Here is a 25,206-nt window from a genome sequence, read left to right as displayed (position 1 = left end):
GTAAAGACCATGTCATGTTAGGAGGGGGAGACAAAGGACACGTGCAGAAATTGTGAACGGCATAAAGGGGTTGTTCACCCTTGGGGAACGTTTCCGCACAACCCCCTACTGTGGCTAGTCCTGCAGTGAGAATCATACTTAGTGGATCCCTCCCCCTTAGTCGTCACAGGCCTAAGGTCTTCCAGGGTCAACACCTGGTTTGATGCAGGTCGCTTGGCTGCTGCAGCCAATATCTGGCCCCAGTGCGGACATCACCCTGCTTCATGTCACTGGGTCACGTTAAGCATGGGTGACACGTCACCAGTGAGGCCAGTTATTGGCTGCAGCGACCATGTGACCCACATCACACCGTGCCCAAGGGGGGGGGGGGGCGATTGAGCCAGAAGACAGTGGCACAGATCAGACCACGCTGGAGGGAAAGGGTCTGCAGAAAAGGCCCACAGAAGTGAACAACTTTAACCCCTTAAGGAACCATGACGTACATGTACATCATATCTGGACGGGACTTAAAGACCCATGACATACATGTACTTCATGAGGTCTGCGGGGCTCTGGGGGAAGATCGGGGTGGAATCGCGGCACCATGGCTGTTCTTACCGGCAGGCAGCATGGTGCCGATCCGCCTTCCTGCAGCTCCAAACGCTGCGATTTGCAGATCAATGAGACCGGCACATCGCAGTGCAGGAAGTTGTCAGAAGCTGCGGGGTGGGTCAGGGGACGGTGCTGAACTGGCCAGCACTGGCCACATCCGAGGTGGGGCAGGGGACACCAGTGTTTTGGGTCTCCTGCCAGCACTGCGATTGGCTGGAACAACGCTCCAGCCAATGGCAGCGCTATAGCTGCACAGGAAGAGGCTGAACTTCCCTGCATGCAGCCATTCTAGCTCGTTACTGCATGCTGAGAGGTTTTGTGCTCCTCTGTACTGCTGTGGATTGCTGGGACTTGTGGTGTACAACCACTGCGAATTTAACCCCTGTAATGCCGAAAAGAAAGAATTAGAAGATCTGGAATAGCTGCACAAATATTTTTTTTCCCCATTAGCAGCCGTTCCAGATCCCTCCATCCCTGTCCCTTCCCACCCACCTCATCCTTTTTTTACAGACACCATTTGGTCCATGCACTTTTTTGGGTCTTTTTATATATATTTTTTTTACATTTTCCAGCTCTGCATCACTTTTCCTGCGTGCGAGCTGTGACCGCCAAGTGCTTTTCAGTGCGTACCTGCCTAATCAGCACATGTGATTATTTGTGCAGATTTTTTATTTTTATAAAAAGAAGAACTGGTAGTTAGGGATATATATATATATATATATATATATATATATATATATATATATTACATTTTTAGCCTGTGTTCACTGTAGTAAAGTTTTATACTACAGTTTTTGCACGCACACACGATTTGTGTGTGTACTGCAGAGCACCGATCAGTAGTGTGCTCAGTAGCATCTGCAAATTTTTTTTATTTTATTTTTTCACTTTTTTTGTGTGTGAAAAAAATAACTGCAGCTAGTGGTAGTTAGATATACAGGGGAAACTCGAAAAATTTGAATATCGTTCAAAAGTCCATTTATTTCAGTAATGCAAATTAAAAAGGAGATTTTTGTATAACTTACCAGTTAAATCTCTTTCTCGCTCTTCCTTGGGGGACACAGACCTTGGGTATAGCTCAGCTCCCTAGGAGGCGTGACACTAAGTAAAACTGTTAAGCCCCTCCTCCATCAGCTATACCCTCAGCCTGGAGATAGAGGCTACCAGTTGCGTGTCCAAGTAGTGAAAGGATAACAACCAATAACGGAAACAACCAGCCAGCAACCCAACGGGGCGCCAGACCATAACCCTGTAACCAAACACAGAAGGGTGGGTGCTGTGTCCCCCAAGGAAGAGCGAGAAAGAGATTTAACTGGTAAGTTATACAAAAATCTCCTTTTCTCGCCCATTTTCCTTGGGGGACACAGACCTTGGGACGTTCAAGAGCAGTCCAAGAAGGGAGGGACCACAAACCCAAGGCGGAACACCACCAGAGCATCAGGAAACCGCTGCCTGCAAAACCAGGCGGCCCAAAGCAGCATCCGCTGATGCATGCGTATGCACCCTATAGAACTTTGTGAAAGTGTGCAGAGAGGACCAAGTGGCTGCTTTGCACAACTGTTCAGCCGAGGCCCGATGCCTCTGCGCCCAGGAAGCTCCGACTGCTCTGGTGGAATGAGCAGTGACGCCGAAAGGCGGAGGTCTGCCCTTGGCTCGATAAGCCTCAGACACCGCCAGTTTAATGAAACGGGCAATAGCCACCTTGGAGACCGCCAACCCTTTGCGCGAACCCTCCGGAACCACAAACAGGGAGTCCGTGCGCCGAAAGGACCCGGTGACCTCCAAGTAAATCCTCAACGCCCTGACCACATCCAGACGGTGCAGTTCCCGTTCTCTGGGGTGGGAAGGAGAGGGACAGAGCGACGGAAGGACGATGTCCTCATTGATGTGAAAGGCGGAGACCACCTTTGGCAGGAAAGTCGGGACAGGCCGAAGCACAACCTTATCCTGGTGGAAGATCAGGAAAGGTTCGGAGCAAGAAAGAGCCGCTAACTCCGACACCCGTCGGAGAGACGTGACGGCCACAAGAAAGATGACCTTGCAGGACAGAAGGCGAAGGGAGACCTCCCGTAAAGGCTCGAAGGGGGCTGATTGGAGCGCCGAGAGCACCACATTCAGGTCCCAGGAAGGAACTGGAGGGCGGTACGGCGGAACAGAGTGAGCCACCCCTTGTAAAAAGGTCTTAATTGGCCCTAGAGGGCCAGGGGACGCTGGAGAAGAATAGACAGCGCCGAAATCTGACCCTTCAGAGAACTGAGGCACAGCCCCAGGTCCAGACCCGACTGGAGGAAGGACAGGATTGTGGGAAGAGAAAACCGGAGAAAGATAGCAGCGTGGGGGGGGAGAAAGATAGCAGCGTGGGGGGGGGGGGAACGGCGTGGGGGTGCTGAGGATGCTGCTGTGCTGCATTGTCCTGCAGATGAGCGCTCAGAATGAGCGACCACGGGTGCCCCCCTTACTCAGGGTCTCCAGAGTGAGTTCCACACTGCGGGATGTCTTGCCTCCTTGGACACTAAGCTAAAACTGGTAGCCTCTATCTCCAGGCTGAGGGTATAGCTGATGGAGGAGGGGCTTAACAGTTTTACTTAGTGTCACGCCTCCTAGGGAGCTGAGCTATACCCAAGGTCTGTGTCCCCCAAGGAAAATGGGCGAGAAATTAGAATTTTGTGAAAAGGTTCCATATTCTAGGCTCACAGTGTCGCACTCTAGTCAGATAATTAGTCCATACCCCCTGAGCAAAGGGAACCTCAAAATTGTGACTTTGGGGTTTCCTAAGCTGTAAGCCATAATCATCCAAATTATAACAAATAAAGGCTTAAAATATCTCGCTCTGCCTGTAATGAGTCTCATATGTTAGTTTCACCTTTTAAGTTGCATTACTGAAATAAATTAACTTTGCACGATATTCTAATTTTTCGAGTTTCACCTGTATATATCAATTTCAGTTAGTGTCAGTTTAGATTTTCGCACGAACGCACCATCAGCGTACGTGCATTTTGCAACCACTGAGAACCGATCTGTAGTGTCCATTACTGATCGGGTCTGCTCAGTTTGCGCCGCAAGTTTTTTTGCCTGCAGAAAATACTTTCTTTTTGTGTGCAGAAAAAGGAGATTTTTGTATAACTTACCAGTTAAATCTCTTTCTCGCTCTTCCTTGGGGGACACAGACCTTGGGTATAGCTCAGCTCCCTAGGAGGCGTGACACTAAGTAAAACTGTTAAGCCCCTCCTCCATCAGCTATACCCTCAGCCTGGAGATAGAGGCTACCAGTTGCGTGTCCAAGTAGTGAAAGGATAACAACCAATAACGGAAACAACCAGCCAGCAACCCAACGGGGCGCCAGACCATAACCCTGTAACAAAACACAGAAGGGTGGGTGCTGTGTCCCCCAAGGAAGAGCGAGAAAGAGATTTAACTGGTAAGTTATACAAAAATCTCCTTTTCTCGCCCATTTTCCTTGGGGGACACAGACCTTGGGACGTTCAAGAGCAGTCCAAGAAGGGAGGGACCACAAACCCAAGGCGGACCACCACCGGAGCATCAGGAAACCGCTGCCTGCAAAACCAGGCGGCCCAAAGCAGCATCCGCTGATGCATGCGTATGCACTCTATAGAACCTTGTGAAAGTGTGCAGAGAGGACCAAGTGGCTGCTTTGCACAACTGTTCAGCCGAGGCCCGATGCCTCTGCGCCCAGGAAGCTCCGACTGCTCTGGTGGAATGAGCAGTGACGCTGAAAGGCGGAGCTCTACCCTTGGCTCGATAAGCCTCAGACACCGCCAGTTTAATGAAACGGGCAATAGCCACCTTGGAGACCGCCAAACCCTTGCGCGAACCCTCCGGAACCACAAACAGGGAGTCCGTGCGCCGAAAGGATCCGGTGACCTCCAGATAAATCTTCAACGCCCTGACCACATCCAGACGGTGCAGTTCCCGTTCTCTGGGGTGGGAAGGAGAGGGACAGAGCGACGGAAGGACGATGTCCTCATTGATGTGAAAGGCGGAGACCACCTTTGGCAGGAAGGACGGGACAGGCCGAAGCACAACCTTATCCTGGTGGAAGATCAGGAAAGGTTCGGAGCAAGAAAGAGCCGCTAACTCCGACACCCGTCGGAGAGATGTGATGGCCACAAGAAAAATGACCTTGCAGGACAGAAGGCGAAGGGAGACCTCCCGTAAAGGCTCGAAGGGGGCTGATTGGAGCGCCGAGAGCACCACATTCAGGTCCCAGGATGGAACTGGAGGGCGGTACGGCGGAACAGAGTGAGCCACCCCTTGTAAGAAGGTCTTAATTGGCCCCAGAGGGGCCAGGGGACGCTGGAGAAGAATAGACAGCGCCGAAATCTGTCCCTTCAGAGAACTGAGGCTCAGCCCCAGGTCCAGACCCGACTGGAGGAAGGACAGGATCGTGGGAAGAGAAAACCGGAGAGGTGGGATGCTCCGGGACTCACAGAACCCCAGATAGGACCTCCAAACCCGATAGTAGATCCTAGAGGACACGGGCTTACGAGCACGGATCATGGTGCGGACTACGTCCGCGGAGAAACCCCGTCGCGTTAAGACGGCGGTCTCAATAGCCACGCCGTCAAACGTAGCGAGCCTAAATGCTCGTGGAAGATCGGTCCCTGAGAGAGAAGGTCTTCCCTGGAGGGCAGTGGCCACGGTGCGTCTGCCAACAGCAACATTAGGTCGGCGTACCAAGACCGGCGGGGCCAATCCGGGGCGATCAGAATCGCGGGAACGCCCTCTGCCGCGATCCTCCGAAGAACCCGTGGCAGGAGGGGGAAAGGAGGAAAGACGTACAGAAGGGAGAATTCGCGCCACGGAAGGACGAGCGCGTCGGCGCCGTACGCCTTCGGGTCCCGTGCCCTGGCCAGGTATCGGGGGACCTTGTGGTTGAATTTGGAAGCCATGAGGTCCACGTCGGGGCGACCCCAGCGAAGACAAAGGGCTTCGAACACCTCTGGGTGCAGGGACCATTCTCCCGGGTCGATGGTGGACCGGCTCAGGAAATCCGCCGCCCAGTTGTCCACCCCCGGGATGTAAATTGCGGATAAGGCCGGCACATGCGCCTCCGCCCAGAGGAGAATGAGGGTCACCTCTTGCATCGCTGCAGCGCTGCGAGTGCCTCCCTGATGGTTTATGTATGCCACAGCCGTGGCATTGTCCGATTGGATCCGAACAGGGTGGCCCCTCAGTAGATGGGTCCAGTGTCTGAGGGACAGAAGAATCGCCCTCAGTTCCAGAATATTGATTGGAAGTCTGGACTCCGATAGAGACCAAACGCCCTGGACGGACCGGGGAGGGAAAACCCCCCCCCACCCCCGTAAGCTGGCATCGGTGGTAATCACCAGCCAGTTCAGTGGGAGGAAGGACCTCCCCCGTAGAGGGATATGCAACCACCAGCTGAGGGAAGCCCGAGCCAGGGGAGGCAGAAGAAAGGTCCTGTCCAGACTCCTCGGTGATTTGTCCCAGGCCGACAGAATTGCCCTCTGAAAGGTGCGGGATCGGAATTGTGCGAACGGCACCGCTTCGAAACAGGCAACCATCTTCCCCAACAACCGCATGCTGGATCTGAGGGAAGGGCGGTGATGACGGAGGAGACCGCGAACAGACCCGCAAAGGGCCAGACGCTTGTCCGACGGGAGGCGGACCTCCGCCAACTCCGTATCCAGGAGCATCCCCAGGAAGATCAGCCGTCTGGAGGGGGTAAGAGAAGACTTGGGGTGGTTGATGATCCAACCGAACCGCGTCAGGGTCTCCAGAGTGAGTCCCACACTGCCGGATGCCTGAGAGAAGGAGGGTGCCTTGACCAAGATGTCGTCCAAGTAAGGGAGAAGAAAAACACTTCTTGAACGCAGAAGGGCCAAGACAGGGGCCAGGACCTTGGTGAATACTCGAGGAGCCGTCGCCAGACCAAAGGGAAGGGCGACGAATTGGAAGTGATCGTCCCCCACCGCGAAGCGCAGGAAGCGGTGATGACATGGAGCAACCGGAACGTGGAGGTATGCATCCTGAACGTCGATTGAGGCCATGAAATCCCCTCTTTCCAGGGAGGCCACTGCGGACCTGAGAGACTCCATCCGGAATCTCTGCAGTCGGAGAAAACGGTTCAGGCGCTTTAGGTCCAAGATCGGTCGCACTGAGCCTTCCTTCTTGGGAACCACAAAGAGGTTCGAGTAGAACCCCCTGAACCTTTCCGTCGGAGGCACGGGGGCGACGACACCCTTGTCCATTAGAGAGCGATGAAAGGTATCACGGATGCTAGTGATAAGATGCCCCACCGCGGACGCCAATTTGGACGGAAGCTCTGAGTCCATGTCCACGTCCGAATCCGCCAGTTCTCCCTCAGAAAGCGTATCCCTTTGAGAGGATAGACTTGACTGAGCTCGCACGCATGGCGGAGAGAGCGAAGCATCTGGAGAAGATGTGCGCTCAACCCTTGAACGTTTCTGAATATGCCGGGCCCTGGAAGATTCGCTGGGAGGCAGGGAATCAGTGGGGGCGGCAGAAACGGTAGTCCCAGCGGGTGCGACAGGGATTGTGGCAGCCTGCGGGAGAGGCGGTCTATCCACGAGACGGCCCACTACGTGTGTAAGACTTTCCACCGCCTGAGACAGAGACCTAGCCCAGTCAGGGGGTTCAGAGGCACCGGGGGGCGCAGCGGGAAGCGGGCCCTGCACCGGGGCCTGACATGCAAGGCAATGCGGCTCAGATTGCCCCCGCGGAAAAAGTTCCTTACAGGCGGTACAGGCATGGTACCAGGGTTTGGGGGCACCCGTGGGATCTGACATGCTGAAAAAGTGGTCGTACCCCAATACAGAGACCACAAGGGATATAGCAGCTATGACCAGGAGGGTTAGGAGAGGGTTAACTGTCCTACCAGTGCCTCAGAAGAACGTCAGGAGTAGAGAGGATCAGCAGCAGCTGCAGCAGCAGCAGCAGCAGCAGCAGGGAGCAGCAAACAGCAGAGAGCCTGCAGATAGCGCCCACAGAAGCCGAGCGATACACCAGGTGCTCAGAGTCCCCCACGTGTCCCAGCTTCCTGTCTAGGAGTGAGGAAACGCGGGAAGAATTCAGCAGAAGCGCGGGGAACAAGCTCCGCCCCCTCCAGCGCTCGAAATGTCTCCTGTGAAGGAGAACCTAACTCCGCCCCCAAAATGGCGCGCGCGCGCGTAAGCCACGCCCCCTGCTGCCGAAAAACCTCGCAGGGCTAAGAAGAAGCAGGGTGCCATGAAATAAAGGGCCCGCAGGCCCCAAGAGTGCGGCGATTATTCCCAGGTGGGTGACCTTCTGCCACCATTGTCCCCTGCCCCGCCGATGCCGATATGGTCATGTCGGGCATAAGCCCCGCCCCCCGTTCGGAACGGAGCGGCCGGCGGCGGGAGGGAGAGAGGGAGAGATCAGCCGACTTGAAGAGTAGCCTGAAAATGGGGGAAAACGGCGTGGGGGTGCAGGATACACGGAGGAGAGCTGGGGAGGGTCTGCTGGAGCGCTCAGAATGAGCGACCACGGGTGCCCCCCTTCAAACCCAGAGGGGTACATGCTTGCCGATAGGGACAGGGTATGGGCTGGAAAAGCCATCTCACCTGTCTTCACCCTCAGTTCCTTCCAGCAGGGTCGCCCCTTCAGCTACTGGCACCGCAGTGGCAGGAAGCTGGGAGAGGGGCTTTGCGTGCGGGCGACCCCCTAGCTGGCGGGATGTAGGGGAGCCATTGCTGCCCAGATCCTCCTATTGCTTCTGTGGGGGAGGCAGCAGTGCAGATAAGTTGGCACTGGCGCAGCTCACCCCGGGAGAGCAGAGAGGCCCAATGCGTCTCTGGTATCTCTAGGAAAAACAAAAATAAAATAAAATTACAACAAGGAGAAAACAGCCCTGCAGTAGCAGGGAGTGTCTTGCCTCCTTGGACACTAAGCTAAAACTGGGAGCCTCTATCTCCAGGCTGAGGGTATAGCTGATGGAGGAGGGGCTTAACAGTTTTACTTAGTGTCACGCCTCCTAGGGAGCTGAGCTATACCCAAGGTCTGTGTCCCCCAAGGAAAATGGGCGAGAAATACTTTTTCTGTGCAGAATTTTTTTTTTTGCAGAAAACTTTATTACAACTTTTCTTCTAAATGTAAATTTAAAATTTTCTACAAGCCCCTTCACGTGTGAACACACTACATACATACCGCTCACACTAAATAAAAGGTTTCCGCATTTCACACCCCAGTAAAATAAAAATGGCCCTTCCATCCCAACGACTATACTCAGCTGAAGAGGCATACGCCATGCTTGTCTCCGATACGGAGTCTGCCAGTGAGGGAGAAGAGGATGCCACTTTCCTCTACCCCCTCATTATCATCATCCGCTGATGAGGGACCCTCTAGAAGGCGCCCTAGGGTAGCAGAGGAGGCAGCCCCCCAGAGTGAGCCCACATGGACGCCACCCCCTGACGATTATGAGTCCCAAATCCCTGCGTTTGTGGGCAACTCAGAAATTCTGATAGATTGTGCGGACTTCACCGAGCTAGATTTATTTCAAAATCATCGTCTCTGAAGATTTAGTAAATTTAATGGTGGCCCAAACCAATTTGTACACCCAACAATTTAATGCTCAGAACCCTAGTTCGCCATACGCTAGACCCCTAGGTTGGAGCCCAGTAAGTGCAGCAGAGATTATGGAGTTTTGGGGACTCGTGCTGCATATGGGCGTAGTAAAGAAGCCAAACGTTAGGCAATATTGGAGTTCTGACATTTTCTACCAGACTCCAATTTACAGTCAGACCATGGCCCGGAAGAGTTTTGAATTAATCCTAAAATTCATACACTACAAGAACAATGCACAGCGCCCACCCCAAAACGACCCAACATTTGACCGACTGTTCAAGGTTAGGCCTGTCATTGGCCACTTCAACAAGTTTGCTGAGCTGTACAACCCAAAGAAAAATGGCAGTGTAGGAGTCCCTATTATTGTTCAAAGGGAGGATTAGATTCCGCCAATACCTGCCTAGCAAATGGGCAAGGTATGGCATAAAAATAAGAGTAGCTCCAGGTACACCCACAAGTTCCACATTTACGAAGGGAAAGATTCCAGGATAGAACCCGCAGAATGCCCCCCCATCCTAGGAGTTAGTGGGAAGATTGTGTGGGATTTACTGCACCCACTGCTGGATAAGGGTTACCAGCTCTATGTGGATAATTACTACACCAGCATACCCCAATTCAGGTCCCTAAGGGTACTTTCACACTTGCGGCAGGACGGATCCGGCAGGCTGTTCACCCTGTCGGATTAGTCCTTCTACTGTTTGCCGTGCCGCTGCTCCGTCCCCATTGACTATATAATGGGGACGGGGGTGGAGCTCTGGCGCAGCACGGCAGTTCGCGGTCAGAGGCAGACGGACTAAAAAGTCGGACATGCAGGACTTTTAGTCCGGCAGCCTATCGCCGTGCACTGCCGTACTGCGCCGGAGCGCCGCCCTCGTCCCCATTATAGTCAATGGGGACGGAGCGGTGGTCCGGCGAAACAGTGGAAGGACAGATCCGACAGGGTGAACAGCCTGCCGGATTCGTCCTGCCGCAAGTGTGAAAGTACCTTAACTGCCAGGGGTACTCTGGCTTGCGTCACAGTACGCAAAAATCAGAGTGGCCTCCCTATATCCTTGGTAGTGCAACCACTGAGAATGGGCGAAAGTTGGGCTCTCCTCCATAACATGCTGGTGGTTCAATACAAGAGGGACGTCTTTTTACCAACCACCATTCACACTAACGCCAGCTCCCCTTTCACTGTACGAGGTACCACTACCACTGTCCCCAGACCAGACTGCATCCTTGATTACAACAGGCACATGGGAAGGGCAGATCTTGCAGATTAACTTATGAAGCCCTACAGTGCCACACGAAAAACAAAAGTGTGGTACAAAAAGCTGGCCATACACATTGTACAGATGGCAATGCACAATGCGTACATCTTATTTCAATCTTCAGGCCACAGAGGAACTTTCCTTCAGTTCCAAGAGGGTGGTAATCAAGGCCTTAATTTATCAAACCCAGGCCGTGGAGGATCCCAGTACTTCAGGAAGTCATGGTACCCGTGTCATACCAGGGCAACATTTTCCAGGTCAAGTCCTCCAGACAGCAAGGCAGGGAAGGACCCCAAAAAGATGCAGGGTGTGTTCCAAAAGAGGGATAAGGAAAGACACCATTTACCAATGCGAAACCTGCCTCAAAAACCTGGCCTGTGCATGCAGGAGCGCTTCAGAAGCTACCATTCTTCCATGGAATATTAAAATAATTTCATCCTTTATGCTCCCTGCAATATTTCCACTTTATATCTGATTTAGTCCACCTTGCTTGCATATCCACTTTCCAACAACCACTATTCTTTTCTGCGAGACACCCGTTTGCTAAAAAGTACCCTTTCCGCCACTTAAAATGTTCGTACGGGGGTGCTCTTTCCGAAATGGGGTCATTCCTTGGGGTTTATAATTTCTGGGGACCTCAAGAAATTTTTTAAATGCGACATGGCAGCTAAAATGACAATTCAGGTCAGCAAAATCCATATTTAGCTGTTTGTATCTAGAGCCCTGCCGTGCGCCCATACATCATTTTTTGAGCACATACAGGGTGTTGGCATATTCGGGGGGAAATGGGGAACAAAATGTGGCGTGCATTTTGTCCTGGTTCCCCTTGTGAAAGTGAAAAATGTGGGTGTAAAGCAACTTTTTCTGGAAAAAAAATTGTCATTTTTTATTTTCACAGCCACAGCCAACCGTTTCCTAATTCTGTGAAATGCCTGATGGGTCCAAATGATCACTACACACCTTGAAATATTCCTTGAGGGGTTTAGTTTCTGGAATGGGGTCACTTTTAGGGGGGTTTCCACTGTAGGGCCACCTCAGGGTGTCTTCATATGCGACATAGCTCCCAATTACTATTACAGCTAAATCCGCTCTCCTAATGCCATATGGTGCTCCTTCCACTCTGAAGCCTGCCGTGCGCCCATACATCAGTTTTTGAGAACATATGGGGTATTGCTGTATTCGGGGGGAAATGGGGAACAAAATGTGGGGTGCATTTTGTCCTGTTACCCCTTGTGAAAGTGAAAAATGTGGGTGTAAAGCAACCTTTTCTGGAAAAAGTTTTTTTCATTTTTTATTTTCCTAATTCTGTGAAATGCCTGATGGGTCAAAATGATCACTACACACCTTGAAATATTTCTTGAGGGGTGTAGTTTCCGGAATGGGGTTACTTTTTGGGGGTTTCCACTCTACGGGTACCTCAGGGTGTGTTCAATTGCACGATGGTGCCTGTCAATTATTCCGGTGAAATCTGGCTTCCAGAAGCCATTTGGTGCTCCTTTCCTTCTGACCCCTGTGGTATGCCCATATAGCAGTATACAAGCACATATGGGGTATTGCTGTAATCAGGAGAAAATGGGCAATAAATTAGGGGGTGCATTTTCTCCAGTTCCCCCTTGTGAAAGTGAGAAATTGGGGTCTAAAGTCAATTTTTCTGGAAATGTTTTTAATTTTCACAGCCAATTCCATGAATTATCTTTGAGGACGAAGTTATCTCTACACATCGTGAAATGTTCCTTGAGGGGTGTAGTTTCCAGAATGGGGTCACTTTTGGGGGGGGTCTTCATATGTGACATAGCTCCGAAAAGCCAATCCTGCAAAATCTGTCCTCCAAAAGCCCTATGGCGCTACTTCCCTTTTAAACCCTGCCATGCGCCCATACATCATTTTCTGAGCACATATTCAGGGGCAAAATAGGGAACAAAATGTTGGGTGTATTTTGTCCTGTTTTCCCTTGTGAAAGTGTAAAAAGTGGGTGTAAAGCAACTTTTTCTGCAAAAAAATGTAGACCCCTTGAAATATTCCTTGAGGGATGTAGTTTCCGGAATGGGGTCACTTTTTGGGGGTTTCCACTGTAGGGCCACCTCAGGGTGTCTTCATATGCGACATAGGTCCCAATTACCATTCCAGCTAAATCCTCTCTCCAAAAGTCATATGGTGCTCCTTCCACTCTGAAGCCTGCTGTGCGCCCATACATCAGTTTTTGAGCACACATGGGGTGTTTCTGTAAACTCCAGATTCAGGTTAATAGATTTTGAGTTTTGTTTGGCTGTTAACCCTTGATGTGTTGCAGAAAAAAAATAGATTAAAATTTAAAATCTGCTAAAAAAAAAAAGTGAAATTTTGAAATTTCATTCCCATTTTCATTTAATTCTCGTGGGGCACCTAAAGGGTTAACAAAGTTTGTAAAAATCAGTTTTTTGAGGGGTGTAGTTTCTAAAATGGGGTGATTTATGGGTGGTTTCTAATATGTAAGCCTCAGAAAGTGACATCATAACTGAACTGGTCCTGAAAAAAACTTTTTGGGAAAGGTTCCTAAAACTTTTAAGATTTGCTTCTAAACTTCTAAGCCTTCTAACGTCCCCAAATAAATAAAATTTCATTTTCAAAATGATCCAAACATGAAGTAGACATATAGGGAATGTAAAGTAGTAACTATTTTTGGAGATATTACTATTATAAAAGTAGAGAAATTGAAATTTGCTAATTTTTCCTTTTTTTTTTTAAAGTAAATTGGTTTTTATAAATAAAAATGAATTTTTTTTTACTCCATTTTACCACTGTCTTGAAGTACAATATGTGATGAGAAAACAATCTCAGAATGGCCTGGATATGTAAAAGCGTTTTAAAGTTATTACCACATAAAGTGACATGTCAGATTTGCTAAAAATGGCTTGGTCCTTAAAGGGGTTCTGCACTTTCAATTAACTGATGATCTATCCTCTGGATAGATCATCAGCTTCTGATCGGCCGAGGTCCGACACCCGGGACCCCCGCCGATCAGCTGTTTGAGAAGGCAGCGGCGCTCCAGGAGCGCCGCGGCCTTCTCACTGTTTACCGCCAGGCCGCCCGCCCACTGACGTCACGACTTGTATCAACTACAGTGGGCGCGGCTAAGCTCCATTCAAGTGAACAGAGCTTAGCCGTGCCCACTCTAGTTGATACAAGTCGTGACGTCAGTGGGCAGGCGGCCCGGTGGTAAACAGTGAGAAGGCCGCGGCGCTGCTGGAGCGCCGCTGCCTTCTCAAACAGCTGATCGGCGGGGGTCCCGGGTGTTGGACCCCCGCCGATCAGAAGCTGATGATCTATCCAGAGGATAGATCATCAGTTAATTGAAAGTGCAGAACCCCTTTAAGGGGTTAATGCATCCAAAAAGAAAGGAAAACAGTTATTGTGCTGCAATACCTCAAACTCTGTTTCGCTGTCCCCATCAATTCTGAGAACGAAGAGACAGCAATGGCGATGTTGCACAGTGCTTCGCTCTAATTTCTCCCCGCACACAGTAGTGCCGCAGTCACTGCTATGTGCACTAAACTGCAGCCGTCACAATCCAACTGTACAGGAAGTGGCCGGGAAGCAATGAAGGAAAAGCAGCAGTAAAATGAACACCGCTTCTCCTTCATTCTCAGGATTGCTCAGAAACACCGCTGATCATCTCCTAGTGGCATGCCATCACTTCACAAGCTGGCAATACCCCTTTAAGTACTACTCTAGTACAAGGAGGGGGGGGGGGGGGGTGATCAGCAACAAGGAAGCCCCCTCTGCTATAGAGGAAAGCAATCACCTGCCCATCCATCATCTGCCTCTTGATCTAGTTCATCAAATTCTTTAAGATCATCTTGCTTCAGGATAGATGGGCGACTCACAGGCTCAGGCATCCTAGGAGCACTTTGGGAGGCACGTGGAGGAGCCAGGCGTGGGAACCTGTAATGGGAGACAGACAATTAGTTTCCTGAAATGACGGGAGTTCTTCAGAATAAGGGTACATGCACACGTTCAGGATTCATGTGCGGAGAATCCGCACTGAAATCCGCAGGTGTATCTGTGCGGTCAATCCGCATCAATTGGTGCGGATTTTACTAAGTGAATGAAGGAAATACGGTCAGGAAAAATAAAATAAATTGACATGCTGCAGATTTAAAAATCTGCACCGCAGCTCATAATCTGCATCGTGCGCACTGAGAATTTCAAATTCTCATAGAATACGATGTACATGACCTATCGTGCGGATTTTCCGCACGCAAATCCGAATCCTGATGGTGTGCATTTAGCTTTAGGGTACTTTCACACTTGCGGCAGAAGATTCCAGCAGGCAGTTCCGTCGCTGTAACTGCCTGACGGATCCAGCAATCTGGATGCAAACGGATGGTATTGGTCATCCGGAAAAACAGATCCGATATTAAATTAATTTTTTTGCATTTTTATAGGTCTGTGCATGCACAGACCAAAAAGCTGGATCCGTTTTTCGGGAGCACTGAATGCCGGATCTGGCACTAATACACTTCAAAGTAAATTAATGCCGGATCCGGCATTCCAACAAGTGTTCAGTATTTTTGTCCGGAGAGAAAACTGCATCATGCTGCGGTATTTTCTCCGTCCAAAAAAAACGTAAGAGGGACTGAACTGCTCTCCATTCAGAATGCATTAGGATAGAACTGATAAGTTTTTGTCCGGTATTGAGCTCCTGTGACGGAACTCAATACCGGAAAACCAAAAAACGCTAGTGTGAAAGTACCCTGAGACCTCCATCACAAGCTAATACACATGGTTCATTACCTGGGAGCTTCTGTGCCATGAAAACGAAAGGCTCCTTGTGGCCCATATGGAGGGGGGAACGGCAAGTACGGGGGATACATCTAGGTAAGGAGGACAAAAAGGCGTCATAATAGCATCTTCAAAAGACTTTCCACGAGTGTGAAAAACGTAGCAGACATTTCATTCTCATACAATCCACAAGGTACGGGACACTTAGGGGGCAAGAAACTCTATAACTGGATAGAAAGTTTGCCTGCAGTTTCGTTAAAATCTAGGTCCACCTTTGAAGCCCATTTTACAGAGTAATGTACATACATAAACTACATTACATTACTATGGCGCCTTCATATACATCAGGCCATCCGGTTCAGTTCCCCTCCGGCATGAAGCAGAAAACCAGGACTGACCCCACAGTGTTCTCATACATCCAGCGCCTCACTGATAATGCTGGATGTCAAGGAGAGCCGGACAGAAAAAACGCTGCATGCTGTGCTTGCCTGTCAGTCCATAGACACTGAACCCGCACACTATAGTGCATGACATATATCCACTGGCCATACACAAGTTATATACGGTATGCAAAGCGGGCTCCGGCGATCAGCACCCAGGAAGTGTAAGATTCAAGCCAGACTCTGTACAATTATTTATATTATGGGGAAAATTAAAGGGGTTGTCCAGTTTCCTAAATTGATAGGTCATCAATATCAGATCGGCAGGGGTCTGACTCTTTTTCTTCACCGTTTACCTGCTCACTGTCGACATTGCAGTGTTCCATTCACTGCAATAGGACGGAGTGTAACTACCACTGCTCATTCAAGTGAATGGGATGGCAAAGTCGTAATTACACTGCTCGCCTCTGCAATTTCGACAGCGAACTGGTAAACCGTCAGTAAAGGAAACTAGACAACCCCTTTAACTTTCTCTTGCATAATAGGTTAGAGATGAGCCTGAAGACAAGCTTATACCTTTCTCCTATAAGCAGCAGAACTGTGAGTGCAGCTCTGGAGTATAATACAGGATGTAACGGAGGATCGGTAATGTCACGTACCGATAAATAAATACAATCACATTTTTACATAAAAATGTTAATATGTAAACTGTAAAATGGTGTTCATAAAGTGGACATACCCTTAAAAATACATACTGACATAAGGTACCAGTACAACATGCCCGATCCTGAGCGAGACTTCACTCCCGGACCACAAACGGGAGGAAACTGCTTACAGGGGGCTGCAGGTCAGGCAGAAAATGTCAATACACAACATACTGAAGATCTGCAGGTTAAAGCTCTGCAAGAAGGAAAAGCTTCAGGATGGAGGAAATCTGTAGTGACAGAGAGAAGCACAAGATCCCACGATACTCACAAATGGTGCAAGCATCCCCCGATATGGAGGGAACTGTTGGGGCGCAGAGGGAGGCAGCCCTGGCCGGAGGGCTGGCTCACTGCTGGGGGTGTGTGCCGCATCAGAGGGAGGCTCACGGCTCTCACCATCCAGGGAGCCTGGACCAAGCCCCCCCCTCCCACCCCCGTCCCTCCAGCTGGTTACATCTGAAGGATGGAAAGTTTGGACAGTAAGTAACAATGATACAAGCCGCAAATCTAATTAATCAGCCGTATACATAAGCAAAAGCCTTTACTCTGGGGGCGGAGGCTTGGTCCGGGCCCATACGACACAGCGGAGGTGCTCTGGTCGTGCCCACTTTTGTCCTGGTCCCCAGCCGCCTGCAGGGTTGGAAATTCCTCTCGAGAGAATGGCGACAGTCGGCTTGATACCTTTCCACCTATCAATGAATGAAGTGAAATAAGCATCCAGCAAAGAGGGAACAAAAGAGGAGACTAAGTCACAGTGCACACAGCCATATTTGTCTTCCGCGTACGATGCGCATTTTTTGCGGATTCGATGCGGACCCATAAAATCCGGACAGCACACCGCAAAAAAATAGAACACAGCCTTTTCTTTTCTCGAACCCCCCTCCATTACACAGTAACCGCCATGCAATAAGGCATGTGGTATGGACTACGCCTCCTCCAGAATGGCCGCCTAGCGCAAGATTGATACTAGTGTTTGCAGCTCGTGATGAAGCTTTTAAGCACTTCTCTTACCATCTCCTTGTGCTCCATGAGTGGTACTGGCCTGTGCCCAGGTCTTTACCGCGGCGACGGCTGGTTGGGGGGGCTGAAAAGAAATAAAGGAGTAGTCATTAGGACGGGAGCAAAATGTTGCGTACAGTGGAAGCAGATTGCACAGGTCAGACTATACACCAGCAGACCTGACCATAGGGTTGCTCTTTCGTAAAAAAAAAAAAAAAAAAATCTAAAACCAAAAGTTTTTGTCGTCTCACTTCAGCAAATAGAATATATTATGTAGAAGAAGTTAATACAAGGCACTTACTAATGTATTGTTATTATCCATATTGCCTCCTTTGCTGGCTGGATTCATTTTTCCATCATATTCTACACTTCTCGTTTCCATGGTTACGGCCACCCTGCAACCCAGTGGTGGCTGTGCTTGCACACTATAGGGAAAAAGTGGTGGCCGGGACCAAGTGAAAGCACATAGGACAGTGATTTTTCCTTTAGTGTGCAAGCACGACCACCACTGCTGGACTGCAGGGTGGTCGTAACCATGGAAACAAGCAGTGTATAATGTGATGGAAAAATGAATCCAGCCAGCAGAGGAGGCAATATGGACAATCACAATACATGAGGAAGTGGCTTGTATTAACTTCCTCTACATAATAAAAGCCATTTGCTGAAGTGAGACGACCCCTTTAAGGAGCCCCGACCATAAGGTGAGCTCAGGTAATCAGTTGATCCTGCTGTAAGGAAGCCCCCTAGTGAGCCCTTGTTTGCCCTGTATAGAGAGCAAGGTGAACTAAAGCAATTTTGTCGTGTCCATAGAAATAAACTGGCCCGCTTACTAGATGGGAAGTCTATGCAGCCCGCCAGTCTATGCAACATAGTCTGAAAAGGAGCTGTGCTCTGCATAGCCAGGAATACCCCCCTCTCCCACTTCATTGATGGGCTCCCTCCAGTGATGTCTCCCATTGCTATACTACAAACCTCATCCTCTTATCATTGTTCTATGCTCATTTGGCTTCCACATATTCTCCCTAACACCGGGAAGTCCCACAACACGACGCTAGGAAGGTGGCATACATCACGTGGCAGGTACCCCCGGCGGTTTGATAACCTAAACGGAAAAAGGGGGTAAGAAAAACAATCAATCATTCTTATACGTCATCGGCCGCTTTACCTCTTGTGGAACTGGGGGGCGTTTCGGCTGGTTTGATGCAGGCGTCTGTGAAGCCAGCGGTGGCTGCGACTCCGGCTGCGCTGCTGGAGAGACATCGGTACTGAGGTTGGACAGGAAGAGAGCAAACAATGGGGTGGGAAGAAAGGAGAGAGAAGCAAAAAATTAAAATGGCTCCTGCTGCATGATGTGCTTTTGTGAGCTCCCGTCTACCGTTACATCCAGGCGTCTGCCACGCATAGCCCTCATTACACTGGTGCCACGGCTGCTTCCTCACCTCTTTGGCTCTGGTGTTTCCTGCTTGCTTGCCCATCCTGATCCGTCTTTGGGAACTAGTGAGACGTTTGGGTCATTCCCTTTGTTTTCCGCTTTCAGGCTTGGTAGGTTGGCTGGGGGGGGCATGCGCCTGGCAATAGCAACTTTACCGAGACTTTGCAGGCCATGGCGGGTTGTGACTAGAGAAGGAAGCAGGGTGGATAAAAATCAATGATTTTTATTTTATTTAAATCAGATTATTTTTTTTATATATAAAATGCTTTTTGAGGAAAATATATTACCATCCAAAAGTTATTCCATCATGAAATAAAGATTAGTTTTTTAATTATGTAGAATAAGGCTGTATATGTTTAATTATTTTGGTAAATAAATTCCATTAATCCATTCACAATGTCATGCTCTTCCAGAGGTTTTTGTAAGGCTACTTTCACACTTCCTTTTTTTTTCTTTTCCGGCATAGAGTTCCGTCACAGGGGCTCAATACCGGAAAAGAACTGATCAGGCATATCCCCATGCATTCTGAGTGGAGAGTAATCTGTTCAGGATGCATCAGTTCAGTCATTTTGACTGATCAAGCAAAAGAGAAAACCACAGCATGCTACGGTTTTATCTCCAGCGAAAAAAAACTTAAGACTTGCCTGAATGCCGGATCCGGCATTCAAAATAACCGGAATGCCAGATCCGTCCTTCCGGCCTGCGCAGACCGGTAAAAATGTGAAGAAAGATACAAGACGGATCCGTCTGTCCGGATGACAAGCGGAGAGACTGTTCCGTTCTTGCAATGCATTTGCGATACGTATCCGCATCCGTCTCACAAATGCTTTCAGTCACATGCAGATCGGCGGGCAGTTCCGACGACAGAACTGCCCGCCGGATAACACTGCCCCAAGTGTGAAAGTAGCCTAAGATTATTGGGCAGTTTCTCTGACTACAAGATATTATCACAGATGCTTGGTTTACTTTTGCAGTTCTCAAAACTGAATTTGACTCAGCAGAGATCACATGCCTCTTCTTCACAGCTAAAATGTTATAACATGAACAGAGTTGAGAAAAAGACCTTAATCCTAACTTCTACAAACCTATGAATGGAGAATCAACCTAATCAAACTAATATGAAAAGTTGGTATTCTAAAAATCTTCATCTACTTGCATATTATAAGTTATACCAGCAAGAATTAGTCTTTATGTAGAAAACTATGATTTAAATCAAGCCTTACTGACTAGTGATTTAAATCAAATCCACCCTGGAAGGAAGATCAGCAAGTTACACTGCAGGAGGACAGAAATACTGCATGCACATCTGCTGGCATCACTGAAAGCGACATGAGCGCCGTTACCTGCTGGTTTCTGCACCTCTAAGGACTTGCCCTTGTATGTATCAAACAGGTTGAGAGACGAGTACTTCTTGCCATCCTTCCCTTTTGCAGTCTGCCCCGGCCGCTCTGACATTGCGGGGGAGGCTCATTGAGTATGATCTAAAAAACCAAAAAGGGAATAATATCACATTGTATTCAAGTGCAAAAAGCATCTATGAAGCACAATGAGATGAAGCCTACGCCTGGGAACATCATATCTCCCCCCATCACCCGTAGACCGCTACGAGTACACGCTGCGGCAAACCTGGAATATAGTCACTGTGCAAAAAGCCTGGGACCAGATATGATGCCAGCTGCCACATGCCAACGCTCTGCCTTCTGAACCCATCAGAACACTACAAACAGTAACATGGAGGAGGCATCATATCAAAGTCTAGACAGACAACTGTAGTGTAATCCTACAGTCATACCGCCCCCACATCCGTAATGCCGCCGCCCGTCCCCCATGTCCGTCATGCCGCGTCCATCATACTGCCGCCTGCCCCCCATGTCCGTCATGCCGCCGTGTCCATGCCGCCGCCTGCCTGCCCTTTGTGTCTGGCTAGCCAACCAAATGTAAGTCAGCACAAAGTAGGGGTCAAATGGAAGAAAACATGAGACTATGAGGCTGTTACCATGGAGACATATAGACCACAGAGGAGCTGCAGACAGAAAGCGGTTGATTCTTAATAAGGGGGCGATTAAAGTTGCTTCATCTTAGTTTTTGTACTCCACCATCTCCCAAAAAGAATGAATGGAGCGGGGGTCCCAGCAGTCAGGCTGCACCCCCCCCCCCCCATCTAATAGTTTTAACATGAAGAATGAAGAATTTGTGATCCAGAATTGTCATTTCACGTGGACGACAATAATTCACTAGAACAGACATGTCGGGAGAGGTGATGGGTCGTCTTTAATGTGACCCCAAAATGTCGTGGTCTGCTGAACTGTTGACTTTCCATCCTTGAGATTAGGGGGTCAAAGCCGACCCCTGAATCTGAACCCCGTAGCCTTCCCCTCCTCCACCATCCTTACAGCAGGCAGGTAACGTTCTCCTGGAATTCCCCCGACTCCAGATAGAGAAGCAGGATTCGAGTCCAGCGGTGACGGCTTTACACCTCCCCATCCGACGCCGGGCATTGTGCTTGGTGATGTGAGGACTGCCTGCAGCTGCTCAGCCATGGAGTCCCACGCCAAGAAGCTCCCGGCACCGCACAGTTTTGGTGCTGATGTTGATACCAGAGGAGATCTGGACTCTGCCAAAGAACGCACTTGGTGTCCTCGCTCTGTAACTTTACATGGTTGCTGTGCTTTCTTCCACTTTACAATAATACCGCTCACTGGTGACGAGGAGGGAGACATTTCAGGTCCTGACTTGGTGTAGCGGTGGCTTCTCTTACAGAACCACTCTGGGATTCACTGATCTCCTTCACACAAAAACCCAGCAATTCCGGCTTTTTTTGTCAAATGACTCTAGTTAGGAGTGAGGGGTCTATGGGTGGGGGGTGTGGACACCGCTCCTCCTTGTGGAAAGCTCCAGAATACCGTCTTATAGACCAGGCGACGCTACCTGGGAAAATGTTCTTGAAGGGGTAATCCAGGTTTTGTTATTGAGGGTCTATCCTGGAGTAGGTCATCAATACTTAATTGGTTCGGAAGTCTTCACCGCTCCCTAGTGGATGGACCAGGTTCCTGCAGCGCTGCTCCCATCTTCTTTCTTGCAGCCGCCACTGTTCATCCGCTAGGGTACGTCCCCTCATCCACTGATGGCTGGGGACCCCTCACCTGAAAAATGCTACTGGGCCCCAAACGAGCACGCGACACAAAGATGGTGCGGCTGCAGAGGTATAGAGCGCTGAGGATGGGACGGGTCCTCCAACGTACGCAGCGCAGTGCCAAACAGCTGCAAACATCCTGCACAGGCGCCCCCTGAAAAAACACAGACTTTTTTTTTTGCATTGAAAACAGGTAAGATAATGGGGGGTGGGAATAATCCAGACAACTTCCTCCAGGACTGGTCATGCACTATGGGCAGCCTCCATAGTCTCTCATGCAAATCCCTAAAAACTGCCAGAGGGCAGTAAACGAGCACCACTGACTGGAGATACCATCCACAGGCTCTCGGCACGGGCCCTTACATAAACCGATTTCTATGGTGTGAGACTGGAGCTTCGCACATTTTTTTCAAAGGGGGCCGCGCAGCAAAAGATTTTCCTAGTGCCGTTTTTCCAGACCAAGCTTGGTGTGGTTACTGCGCGGACCGCTCGGAAACCCAAAGCGGCAGCCTGCTCACGGGTTAGCACCAATAGGTTTCTGCCATGGGATGGGACGCTCTTTTGCCAGCGGCAGATCCCGCCGTAGTGGAGCCGCTCTGCAGTACTGCACTGTACCACACAGAGGCGCTACCAGCCACCGCATGCAGTTCAGTAATATAGATCAGGGGCCCGTTCCCTTCACACAGGTGATCAAAGTGCAGGGTGTGGGGCCCCGCTGATCTGATATCGATATAAACTCCTGGATAACCCCTTTAATGGGGGTGGGGGGGTCCTCTGTTCAGGATCCTCATCTCTCTGGAGGACCCGTCCTCTGCTGATGTGAATGGACGCAGTGTAATACTTCCTTTCCCCTGTGGCGGCGCTGCAGGGAGCCTGAACACTTACGGCCAGGTTTCAGCACAGATTAGCGCTGACCTCTGGGGTCCCGGCAGGAGGACACGCCCCCTGGCTGATGCCCCCGCGCCGCACTGTGCAGGCCCCCATGTCACACAATGGGGAAGGAGTTAGAAAAACTGGTGGAGCAGTCACCATAGCAACCAGTCACATCCCAGCTCTAATTTTTTTCCAAGGATTTTTTTTTTGTAACTGAAAGCTGCAACCTGTTTGGTGGTTGCTATGGGCAACAGCACTGCTCTCCGCACCAAATTGAACCCCCACCCTCCCCCCCTATCGATGCCCGGGCTGCACCATCTCACAAGGTCTCTTCTAGTAAACGCCCGGATTCCCCACTAAATCACAATTCGGCAGCACCTTTCCTCAGAACTCCGCGCTGTGCGGCTACTCTGGTTATTCCCCCTGGAAATGTATGAATAAGCTCTCAGCTGGGTGTTGCCAACCCCTCTACACCACATTGCCCAAACAGTGCCAGGTGAGCGTAGGGACGCGACCATTGGAGGAATGCGCCCACACCGTTTTCATCCTACACTTTCAGGTGGAATAACAGAGGGACGGCAGAACGCAAAGCTCTACGGAATTATTACTTCCCATGGATACTTATGGACGTGGCCCTGTATGGCCCCTCATCCCGTTTCAGGGGTGCTTTCTGAGGACCCCCTGTCAGTACGGGGCCCTCCTCCAGCACTGATGCCGATTGGACGGGAGCTGGTGACCGACAGGCGGCTCCTTGGGAAGCGCCGTCCAATCCGGGAGCAGGAGAGCGGACAAACCGTAACAGCTACGGCATCCTGCCCTACAGCAGCGGACGTGACCGAGGGACCGACAGCCGAAGACAGACCATTAAACTAGTCACATGACAGCACAAGCGCCACAACAGCCGGCAACCGGTGTGCAAGCGCCACGACAGCCGGCAACCGGTGTGCAAGCGCCACGACAGCCGGCAACCGGTGTGCAAGCGCCACGACAGCCGGCAACCGGTGTGCAAGCGCCACGACAGCCGGCCCTAACAAGCTTCACGACAGCCGCCAACCGGTGTGCAAGCGCCATGACAGCCGGCAACAGGTCCTAACAAGCTTCACGACAGCCGGCAACCGGTGTGCAAGCGCCACGACAGCCGGCAACCGGTGTGCAAGCGCCACGACAGCCGCCAACCGGTGTGCAAGCGCCACGACAGCCGCCAACCGGTGTGCAAGCTCCACGACAGCCGCCAACCGGTGTGCAAGCTCCACGACAGCCGCCAACCGGTGTGCAAGCTCCACGACAGCCGCCAACCGGTGTGCAAGCTCCACGACAGCCACCAACCGGTGTGCAAGCTCCACGACAGCCGCCAACCGGTGTGCAAGCGCCACGACAGCCGCCAACCGGTGTGCAAGCTCCACGACAGCCGCCAACCGGTGTGCAAGCGCCACGACAGCCGCCAACCGGTGTGCAAGCTCCACGACAGCCGCCAATTGGAGTGCAAGCTCCACGACAGCCGCCAACCGGTGTGCAAGCACTGCTATCCGCCATTACTACCTCACTAGCTGCAACCACAATAGAGAAGCAAAAATATTAACCAGCGGCGCCGACCATCGAAAACTATCAAAAAAATAGGATAATTAAATAAAATAAAAACGTAGAGCGGAGCCATTCGTTTCCAATTAGAGCTAAGCGGCGGTTAATGAAGATGGGAACCAGACAGAAAGGGTTAACTCTGCAAACTGCGATGCGACCGTACAATAATGCGTCAGAATCACGACTCGTGAAAGCCGTATACGCTGACGTGAAACCGCAACGTACAGAAGGCGATGGAAATAAAAAATTTTTTATTTTTTTTTTAAGTCTAATTATTATTATTGTTATGTGTCCGCCATCAGGGTATTTTTGCCGAGGGCCCGGGGGAGGCGTCACTACACCACGGCGGGTACCAGTGATGGAGAGGATGGGGGAGGAGGAAGCAGCAGCTGGAAGAGAACAGGAAGCCGCACGAAAGACGCAGCGGCAGAGTGCGGTAATCGGGGGGGGGGGGGGGGTGCACGGCCGGGTGTGAGGATGGAGTCAGGAAGGGGGGGGATGTTGGTGACTGAACGGAAAACAAAATGGCGACACTACGTCTCCTACAACTACAAACAGCGGCACTGGCTCGGATGGATGGCACCGCGCCTACTACCCCGCACCCCATACCCACCTGGGCTCGACGCGCCGGGTGAGGGGGTTCCGATGAGCGGGTTTTCGGGATGGGGAAAGCCTGCCGGGAAGAGGATGGCAGCGGATTGTCCTTTTTTTCCCCCCCTGTTTGCCTTGTAGCTCGATGGGGGAGGGGGACTAATGACAAGATGGAGGCCCGCACACCGTACAGTCCACACGTCACAGCATTCCAGGCCTTCTGATTGGGAGGGCGGGATTCAGGGATTGGACAATGTCAAAAGAAAGGCGGGGCATTACTGAGCTGTAAGCCAATGGCAGAGCGGCGGGGCTCGTGTCAGCCAAT

General features: G+C 50.6%; 1 protein-coding gene across 1 annotated transcript in view; it reads right to left on the bottom strand.

The window, feature by feature from the left end:
• The window catches only part of PRRC2A (proline rich coiled-coil 2A), a 51,375-nt gene extending 26,319 nt beyond the window's left edge, over positions 1 to 25,056 (bottom strand). Inside the window, exons 1-9 of the mRNA XM_044305223.1 lie at positions 24,904 to 25,056; positions 20,050 to 20,187; positions 18,714 to 18,891; positions 18,440 to 18,539; positions 17,287 to 17,359; positions 16,821 to 16,964; positions 16,547 to 16,731; positions 15,204 to 15,283; positions 14,212 to 14,351 (exon numbers count right to left, since the gene is read on the bottom strand). Of these exons, the coding sequence (XP_044161158.1) occupies positions 14,212 to 14,351; positions 15,204 to 15,283; positions 16,547 to 16,731; positions 16,821 to 16,964; positions 17,287 to 17,359; positions 18,440 to 18,539; positions 18,714 to 18,891; positions 20,050 to 20,161 (1,012 nt within the window). The 5' untranslated portion in view covers positions 20,162 to 20,187; positions 24,904 to 25,056. The remainder of the gene's footprint in view (positions 1 to 14,211; positions 14,352 to 15,203; positions 15,284 to 16,546; positions 16,732 to 16,820; positions 16,965 to 17,286; positions 17,360 to 18,439; positions 18,540 to 18,713; positions 18,892 to 20,049; positions 20,188 to 24,903) is intronic.
• Between the last annotated feature and the right edge of the window lie 150 nt (positions 25,057 to 25,206).

This window comes from Bufo gargarizans, chromosome 9 (assembly GCF_014858855.1).
Source record: "Bufo gargarizans isolate SCDJY-AF-19 chromosome 9, ASM1485885v1, whole genome shotgun sequence".
Lineage (NCBI taxonomy): Eukaryota > Metazoa > Chordata > Amphibia > Anura > Bufonidae > Bufo > Bufo gargarizans.
Note: the sequence above shows the minus strand (reverse complement) of the source record. Positions and strands in the feature narration are given on the sequence as shown.